Below are 9,997 nucleotides of genomic sequence, written 5' to 3'. Positions count from 1 at the left end.
CGGGCACACTCAGGTACGCACACGCAGAGGCACGCGGGCATATTCAGGTACGCACACGCAGAGTCACGGGCACACTCAGGTACGCACACGCAGAGGCACACGGGCACACTCAGGCACGCACACGCAGAGGCACACGGGCACACTCAGGCACGCACACGCAGAGGCACGGGCACACTCAGGCACGCACACGCAGAGGCACGGGCACACTCAGGCACGCACACGCAGAGGCACACGGGCACACTCAGGCACGCACACGCAGAGGCACACGGGCACACTCAGGCACGCACACGCAGAGGCACACGGGCACACTCAGGCACGCACACGCAGAGGCACGGGCACACTCAGGCACGCACACGCAGAGGCACACGGGCACACTCAGGCACGCACACGCAGAGGCACGCGGACACACTCAGGCACGCACACGCAGAGGCACGCGGGCACACTCAGGCACGCACACGCAGAGGCTCGGGCACACTCAGGCACGCACACGCAGAGGCACGGGCACACTCAGGCACGCACACGCAGAGGCACGCGGGCACACTCAGGTACGCACACGCAGAGGCACGGGCACACTCAGGTACGCACACGCAGAGTCACGCGGGCACACTCAGGTACGCACACGCAGAGGCGCGGGCACACTCAGGCACGCACACGCAGAGGCGCGGGCACACTCAGGTACGCACACGCAGAGTCACGCGGGCACACTCAGGTACGCACACGCAGAGTCACGCGGGCACACTCAGGTACGCAGAGGCACGGGCACACTCAGGTACGCACATGCAGAGGCACACGGGCACACTCAGGTTTGCACACGCAGTCACGGGCACACTCAGGTACGCACACGCAGAGGCGCGGGCACACTCAGGTACGCACACGCAGAGTCACGGGCACACTCAGGTACGCACACGCAGAGTCACGCGGGCACACTCAGGTACGCAGAGGCACGGGCACACTCAGGTACGCACATGCAGAGGCACACGGGCACACTCAGGTTTGCACACGCAGTCACGGGCACACTCAGGTACGCACACGCAGAGGCGCGGGCACACTCAGGTACGCACATGCAGAGGCACACAGGCACACTCAGGTTTGCACACGCAGAGGCACGGGCTCAGGTACACGCACACAGAGGTGCACTCAGGTACTTACAGAGACATGTTGGCGTAAGTGTGCACAGGTGCACACACACCGGTGCACACAGTTACACGTACACACAGGTGCACACACAGGTGCACATAGGCACAGATGTAAGCACGCAGGTGCGTGCGCACACATGTCTAAAGCCCCCTGAGATGGGGAGAGAGCACTCTGGTTCTCAGACCTCATCCCTGGGAGTGGGCGGAATATTTGAGACCTCTCCCTCCTTCCACTTGCTTGTGTCCCATGGACGCTGCAGGTTTTCACTTGGAATCACACTGCGCTGTATCAGAAAAAGCCAACACTGAAGTACGTCTCTTGGGTTTTCAACATTTACTCGTGTGGCTCTTGATGTCATTGATCTGAGAGCCTTGAATTTATGGCACAGGCTCTGCCGTGACCCGACTTGTCCCCCCTTCTCCATTGTGGAGGAGCGCTTCCACAGTAGCTTGAAACGCAGCAGTCAAGAATGTAGTCGCGTCCACCGGACGGACGTGGGGCCCATCGTGGAGTGTACTTTCCATCTGTCATGAGGACAGAACTTCGTGCACAGAGCACCTTCCAGGCCCGCCCGGCACCCCTGCACCCGGCACCTTGACCTCCCACGGCCAGCTTCCGACCAGACCTGGGCAGGAGTGGGTGGAGCGTGGCCGCCTCACGGAGGAAGGATGAGTCCAAATCCCACCCCCGCCCCGGGGGCTTGGCTTTGTGCGAACAGCCGTGTCCCCTCGGATTCCTGAAAACATCTTGTGTTTCCCCAGGGGACCTCAAAGATTCCCTTTCCCACGGATTTGATAGATAATGAGAAAATGCCCGTGAATCCACCCGGGAAAATGAGGCCAAGCAAAGAGAAGTCATCACGAGCAAGTAAACACAAGAGGTTGGTACCCGGGGTCTGCGTCCCGTGTCTTTGGCAGACGCACTCGCCGCGCCAGTGCTCGCGGGCTGCTGCCAGGGCTATGGGGAGAGGGGAGAGGGGTGGGTGGGTCCTTGCCCTTCCCCACAGGGAGCGGCAGCTGCTGGGGGCCTGACATCGCTGTGTTTCCTGTGTTGGCGCTTTGGGGTTGTGCTTGGTCTGCCCCCAGGGATGCCTGCTGAGCCCCTCCCCGTGCCCAGCTGTCGCGAGGCCGCTATCTATATGGGGACCCACCTGAACTAAATCTGTGTGCGTGTCTGTGTGCGCGTGCGCATTTTGCCAAGGAGCCGCTCACGTCTTGACTCCTTGTGCACAAGACACTGATGCTGTGACTCCGCTGGTCTGCACGCAGCACGTCCCCAGGCACGCTGGGAATGCTGCACGCAGCCGGGGGCGCCACAGGAAGGCCCTGGGCTTCAGTACCGTCTCCGGGGCCCCTCTTGCTTCCCCGGCTGCTCCCGTCTGACCTGCTCCAGCCCTGCTTTGGGCCCCGAAGCCCAAGCGGAAGCGAGCTGCGGGCCTGGGTGGGGACTCCAGGACTCGCAGGACGACGGGCCTGGCCACCTGGCCTGCATGCGCCAGCACCGCCCTCCACCGGTGAGAGGCCTGGAGGAAGGTCATCATGGTGTGACAGGTGAACGGCAAAGGGCTGTTCTCTTCTGGGGAGTCATTCCTCCTTCGTGCCTAGAGCAGTTGGGGCCAATCTTGCAGGCCCACACTCCGGATGAACCCCCAGCCCCGTGGAATGTGTCCCCTCACAGCTCGTGAGCGCCACAGTCAGAAAGCCCACGGCCTCCGCCCACCCTGTAAGCAGGGCCTTACTGAGAACCAGGTCAGACGTGCGGACACTTGGGGTCTGTGTGGGGCAGGACTGGGGGGCTGCTGGGAGGAGCGAACGAGCCAACACAGAGCCTGCTGCGGGGGTGGGGCTGGCGTCTTCCAGGACCCCCGCCCGAGACCGAGCGGGGTGTGTTCCCGGGAGACTCATCCAAGACTCCACGGCCAACACGCAGGCCGGGGCACTGCCACCCTTCCCACACACCCTTCCAGAATGCTCTGCCGTCCTGAGCGTCCTTGTATTTAAAAGCAAAGAATATGTATTAGCCCAAAGCCCTGATGTTGGCAAAGCAAGTATGTCTAAAATCCTGATTTAATACATCCTGTTTAAGGCTTTATTACAACTGTGTGTTTCTTATGAAGACAAAGACCTTCCCCTGCACGGGGCTTTCTGTGCGTTGTCCTGAATGTGTCATTTCTTACCTGTATTTGAAGTTTAAAACACAGTGTGTGTTCTCGCAGCTTCTAAACACCTAGGCCTGTCTGAGCTGCTGCCTGGGGGGGGAGCAGGTGGCCTCTCGTGGCCTCTCGTGGCCCCACCATCACTGTGTCGTCACCGCGTCCTGACAGCTCCTGAGTCCTGGGACCACAGTGTGGCCTGGAGGAAAAAGGAAGATTCTCTTCTCGCTGTTGGAAGAGGAGTTGCTGAGACTTGGCTGATGCGTAAAATCCTTTCCTTCACCCTTTGTTTCCTCAGTGCCTTCCGAGAGCAGCGTCTAGAAGAAAGCCTAAGACAGCACATTCAGAAAGCACAAGAAGGCAGGAAAGGGCTTCAGGGGATGGAGCCACTGGAGGGAATCAGGCCGGCTGCACGGGACTCGGAGAGCGTAAGTATTTGTCGGCCACGTGTAAAAATAGCCTGTTCTGGGAAGAACCAGAGGGAACTTGCTGCGCCCTTTCAGAGCTCGTGTTCTCTCCAATCATGGGGAGTGTTTCCTGGGCCTCACGTGAGGGCAGGCCCGGGGCTACAGAGGACAAGGAAGGGTTTTCACCGCACGGGAGCCCACAAACACGTTGTGCCACCGCTTGATCAGTGGAGATGGATGAGGACATGTCCGTGGGGTCCTCGCTGACTCTTTGTGCCCAGCAGAGCCTGGCGGGGCCATGAGAGTGATGCCGTGGTCAAGGAAGGCAGCTTCCCATCCTGAACAATGCGTAGTTACCCAGCAGCCGGTGGAGGGAACCCGCTGCCCTCCCTAGAATGACCGAGCTCCGAGATTCTGTGTCGGCTGACCCTTGCTGCTCACGGGAGCGGGAGAACACGCCTGTTCTCCCTGGCACCTGGGCTCTGGCTCGGTGGTTGTTCAGGTCTGCGAGTCTCACCCCCAGGACAGCGGCTAGCACTGAAGCTTCCTGCAGAGCCGTCCCCACAGCCCGTTGGAGGGCGCCATTGTCACCTCTCTCTGTGGACCCAGGGTGGGACAGGGGAGGAGGGAGCGCAGGCGCAGGGCCTGGGTCGTGTTGTGGGGGCCTCACCCCATCTTTTCCTTCCCAGCCCAGAGAACTGTACCTGCCTCCAGGTGAGCTTTATTCTCTCCAAACCTGTTGTCTACAGCAGTAACCTCCTTAACTCCCCAAACCCTACCTCTACTGCTTCTAAACATTCTGTGTCTCAAGCTTCAAGATTGTGGAGTGAAAAGTCTATTTGGTGTCATGAACAACTCTGTGCTCACAAGTCTGATAACCTAACATGAAATGGACCAGTTCCCTGAAAGACATTGTCTGCCAAAGCTCACACAAGAAGGAAGAGATGGCCTGAATAGATTGCTATCCGTTAAAGAAACTGAACCAATAATAATTTTCTAGTGGGTTCACTGGTGAATTCTATCAAACCTTTAAGGAAGAAATTATACCCACTCTCTATAATCTCTTCCAGAAAACATAGGCAGAGGGAAACATCATAATTCATTCTATGAGGCCAGAATTACCGTAATATCAGAACAAAGGTGTCACATGAGAGGAAAACTACAGACCAATATCTCTCCTGAACATTGATGCAAAAATCCTCAAGAAAATATTAGCAAATCAAGCTTAACAATATATAAAAAGAATTATACACCATGATCAAGTGGAACTTAGGTATGCAGGGTGATTCAACCTTTGAAGATCAATTTATGTAACACTAAAGAAGAAAAATAACCCGATCATGTCAGTGGATGCAGAAAAAACGTTTGACAAAATCCAATACTTATTTGTGATAACAACTTTTAGCAAACTAGGAATAGAGTGGAACGTCTTCAACTCGATAAAGAACGTGTACAAAAGCTATAGCGAACACCACACTTCATGGTGAGAAACTAGAAACTACCCTTTCCCCTGAAGATCGGAGCAAGTCAGGGACATACTTTCTGAACATCTCTCCCCGCAACATACTGGAAGTCCTAGCTTTTACAACAAGACGAGAAAGGGAAAAGGTATACAGACTAAGACGCGAGAGCTTAAGCTGTCTTTGTTTTCAGATGACATAATTGTCTATGTAGAAAATCCCAAAGAATTGACAAAAAACTGGAACTAATAAGTGATCATGGCAAAGGTTACAGGATCCAAGGTTAATATATAAAAGCCAATTGCTTACCAATACATCAGCAAATAAGTGGAATACGAGTTTAAAAACATATCATTTACATTAGCACCCCCCCCCCCAAAAATGGTGCCATGTACAAATCTAACAAAATACGTGCAGGGTCCACATGAGAAAAACAAAACTCTGCTGAGTGAAATCAAAGAAGAACTAAGTGAATGGAGAGGAATCCCATGTTCATGGATAGGAAGACTAGAGACTCAACACAAACCCAATCAAGATCCCAGCAAGTTACGTGTGGATGTCGACTACCCGATGCTCACGTTTAGATGGAGAGGAGACACAGGCCCAGAACCGCCACGAATACTGACGGGGAAGAACAAGGTCGGGGGACTGGCGTTACCCGACCTCAAGAGTCCCTGGGAAGCTACGGTATTCAAGACGGTGTGGTGTTGGTGAAAGAGTAGACAAATGGGTCAGTGGATCAGAGAAATAGACCCACGTAAATACAGTCGACTGACGTTTGACAAAGAGCAAAGGCAACACAGTGGAGCAAAGATGGTCTCTTCAACGATGGCGCTGGAACACTTGGAAAATCGTGAATCTAGAGCCGGACCTCACACCTTCACAGAAGTTGACTCGAAATGCATCACAGACCTGAATGTAAAATGTGAAACTGTAAAAGTTCTAGGAAATAAAGTAGGAGAAAATGTAGGTGACCTTGGGTTGGCAGGGAGTCTTTACATAGAACACCAAAGGTATGACAGAAAAAATTCATAACTTGACTTCATTAAAATTTAAAAATTTTTCTCTGAAAGATGCTATGAAAAGAATAAGACAAGCCAGAGACTTGGAGAAAATATTTGCAAAACACACATCTGATAAAGGACTGCTATCCAAAATACAGAAAGAAAACAAACAACCCAGTTAAAACATAGACCTGAACAGACACCTCACCAAAGAAGATGTATAGATGTCGAGCATAAGAAAGGATGCTCAGTATTCTATGTCATGAGGGAATTGCAAATTCAAACAAAGAGATACCACTCACATGTATTAGAATGACTGTAGCCCTCGTCTCTGACCTCACCAGATGCTGGTGGGGTCATGGACCAGCGAGAACTCTGGCTCACTGCTGGTGGGGATGCAGACTGGTGCGGGCACCTTGCAAGACAGTTGGGTGATTTGCTCTTACCTTGAGATTCAGCAATGGCGCTCCTTGGCATTTACCTGAAAGAGTTGAAAACTTGGGTCCATGCAAAAATCTGCTCACGAACGTTTATAGCAGATTCAGTCATAGTTACCAAACAGAGGAGCAATGGAGACGTCCTTCAGTAGGTGAGTGGATGAGCCGACTGTTTATGGATCCTATGGACTACCATTTGGTGCCAAAAAGGAACGAGCCATCATGCCGTGAAAAGACCCGAGGGAACCTCAGATGCTATTACTGAGAGATCCAGTCTGAGGTGACAACTGCAGGACGTTTTGGAAAAGGCAGAACTCTGCGGACGTAGGAGATCAGTGGTTGCCAGGAGGGAGGACAGGTGGAGCAGGGAGGGCACTCAGGACAGTGAAGCCACTGTGACCGCACGGTGACGGACACCTGTCTCTGTACAGTGCACGACACACGAGTGAGTCCTCATGGGCACTACGGACCCTGGGCGATGATGATGGGTCCACGTCGGTTCCTGGGTTGGCACAAGTGTCCCAGCTGGTGATGGATGAAGACGGCTCTACGGGAACAAAGCCTCTTCGCTTTCTGAAAAGTCTAATTTGAAACAGAAACCAGAGATTGGTGGAAGGGAATAGGGCACAGAGGAAGGGCCTAGAGAGAGGAACGGGAGTAGACTCTTCACCAGGGGGCAGGGCAGTCCGCCATGGGGGGGGGGGCGGTGCTGTGCTCCGATCACCAGGCCAGGTGCCCCCAGAGGACGGAGGCGTTCGCGGGTGGGGTCTCAGACACGGTACCTTCCACACAGCCTTTCTCGGGAAGCAACCTCAGAACGCATTCCTCCAAACAAGGCAGCAGAGCGGGAAAGAGGAGCAAGTGTTCAGAAAAAAGGCAGCTGACCCAAGACCATGCCCAGGAGCCACAGACCTCCCGCTGTGCAGGCCGCCAGGCTGGAGTGCCGTGAGGAGCCCACAGGGTGTCTCCCGGGCAGACAGGAGGCTGAGCATCTGACCAAGGCAAGAGGACATCGAGGACTCTGTGACAAGTATGTCAGAGACAAAGGAAGTCTTTCGGAGGAGCGGTTCTTAGCCCACGAAGAACACAGATTCCCACAGGAAAGAAGATGTCACCGGTGGACACCTGTTGGATCGGCAGCCAGTGCAGTGCCCCTGTGAGCGACGCAGGTGTGCCCTACTCAGGTGCACGCGATCTGCGCGGGGCCCTTCGTCCCCAGGACAGCGCCGTAATCGTGGTTTCCTGAGTGCCCTCCTCTCTCGCTGACTTTACCGGAGAGCCCGCACAGCACGCAGCACGTGCTGGGTGACCGTGGCCGCTGGCCAACAGCCGGCTGTTAGTGAGTTCGGCGGAGTGAACAGTAGACGTGGAGTTTGGACCGTGCAGGGTTGGCGCCCCGAATCCCACGTGCCACGGTGAGCTGTAGTGTCTACCTAGTCCTGGTGACACGACCCTGAGCGTTCATCTCACCGCCAGTTATGATGGGCCTGTGTGAGGGGGCTCAGGTGCCTGGGCTGGGGTCCAGGTCATGCCCAGGGCGGTAGAACTGAGAACGGGGGGAGCACGAAGGACGGGCCCCTTCTTGGGGCTGGGGCAGGCCAGCACCGCAGACACAGGCTCCCACTGGCCAGCCTCACTCGGGGCAGAGGCAGGAAAGAGCCTGCTCATTGATGCTGGCGCTCTGCCCACCGAGGGCCCGGCAGACCGGCGAGGATCATGGGATTTCCTGCCGCTCTTAGGGACCCCTGTGGGGGGAGGGTGGCAGTTGCAGCCCTGCGCTCCCAGGGCTGGTGTGAGTCTTGGGTGGGATCATGGGCAGGGATGGTACCGACCTTGCCCCTGTAAGCAGGACAGGCTTCATCCCTCCATCGCCTGGCGTTCACTCGGACAGCTGTAGGCAGAGGTCCCAGGCAGCACCCTGGTGGGGACTCCAAGAGAAGCAGCCCACGGGCCGACCTCGAGAGGCTGCTTCTTCCGCGGGATGGAGGCACACTCAGTGGGCTCCGGTGCACAAGGCCCTGCGATGAGTAGGCCTCTGGGGGAAGGCGGGCTCCAGCCCGGGGGGGCCTAGGCGCGGGTCCGCCCTCTGGACCGGAGCCGTGCTATTGCCACGGGCCTTGCGGCCTGGCTAACTTCTACCCCCTCCCTTTCTCCCAAAAGGCTAGAAAGCTGCAAGACGAAGTGAGGAAACTGAGACTGGGACCGACCTGGGCTAGAAGCCGCCAGTTCACAGCTCTGGCTGGCCAGCTGCCACTCCAGCCCCGTGCACCTCGGCCTTGGAATATACTGTTTAACATGAAATAGGAGGAGTCTGAGAAAGCCGACAGATGCTAATGAGCGAGCGTCCCTTGTGCTGACTGAGAAGCTGGTTTAGAGCTCATGAGCCCGCCGGGTGCCCCCTCCCACACGCATCTGGGGGGAGCGGGTCTGACGCCACCCCCGGGCTGTCTTTCACGGCCTCAAATGTGTGGCTCTTTCAGAGGCCGTACACGGTTTAAGCTGGATTAAAGGAGAGAATACCGTAAACAAGCCACACGGTTTTCACTCCCGTGCCCGCGCCTCTGCCGATCTGGCTGACGGCATGTTTCGGTGTCAGCCCCCGTCCCCCCCACCTCTGCCGCCCTGGTCACCCATGTGACCCTCGTATCCACTGACTCATGCGTTTTAGTGGGGGGGGGGGGTCAGAAGTCCGTGAGCCACCTCCCCGCACCGGCACTGCCGTCCTTTGGCCTCACCCTTCGTGCTGGCACACCTCGGCCTCCATCCGCCCTTCACAGCCCGCCCTCACCCAGGCCAGCCAGACCCTGCCTGACTTACTCTCCGCGGGACCGTGGGATTGAGTGTTAAATAAATCCCAGGCCTTAACCTTGAAAATGTCCTTGATTTGACTTCTCAGCTCCTTGGCCTCTGGGTGGGAGGGAGGCAGTTAGACCAGGCCTACACTGGGGTCCGCTGACCCCCCGCCAGACCCTGGAGTGCTGTTCCCATGCTGCTGCCCTTGGGCGAGTGCCCCCTGGTCTCACACCCGGGGGTCCGACGCCGCTCCAGGGCTTGGCACCCGCTTGATGCGGGAGGTGGGGGGGGGGGGAAATGACCTGGAGGGGAGGGATCCTGGGGCAGCGGCCACCTTCCCGGGGACACTCCCACCCCCACCCTGTTCTCCCCCCCCCCCAGCTTAGCCAGCGGTTCCCTCACGGCTTCTCCTGAGAACAGGCTGTTGGAGAACATTCTCCCATGATGTGGTGTCCCTCACCTACTGTGCTTGCACGGACGTGACTAACCTGGGCTTCTGCTTTGCAGGTGCTCTGGCTAGTTGGGGGGGTCAGCTTTAGAGGCCCATCCTAGCTTGGCCCTGCTCCTGATTGGGCCTTGTGGTTGGTTCCCTTGTAGATTGGGAGTA

The 9,997-nt window shown here is 56.5% G+C and overlaps 1 protein-coding gene across 2 annotated transcripts in view; it reads left to right on the top strand.

Moving 5' to 3' along the window:
- The window catches only part of LRRC27 (leucine rich repeat containing 27), a 38,178-nt gene extending 28,707 nt beyond the window's left edge, over window positions 1–9,471 (top strand). For both annotated transcript variants that reach the window (XM_048219141.1, XM_026494442.3), the window contains 3 exons: window positions 1,899–2,017; window positions 3,588–3,717; window positions 8,758–9,471. In XM_048219141.1, the coding sequence (XP_048075098.1) occupies window positions 1,899–2,017; window positions 3,588–3,717; window positions 8,758–8,901 (393 nt within the window). In that variant the 3' untranslated portion in view covers window positions 8,902–9,471. The remainder of the gene's footprint in view (window positions 1–1,898; window positions 2,018–3,587; window positions 3,718–8,757) is intronic.
- The last annotated feature ends 526 nt before the right edge of the window (window positions 9,472–9,997 follow it).

The sequence above is a fragment of the Ursus arctos genome, unplaced genomic scaffold, assembly GCF_023065955.2.
Source record: "Ursus arctos isolate Adak ecotype North America unplaced genomic scaffold, UrsArc2.0 scaffold_7, whole genome shotgun sequence".
NCBI lineage: Eukaryota > Metazoa > Chordata > Mammalia > Carnivora > Ursidae > Ursus > Ursus arctos.
The sequence above is the reverse complement of the archived record's forward strand: the minus strand, read 5'-3'. Positions and strand labels throughout refer to the sequence as shown.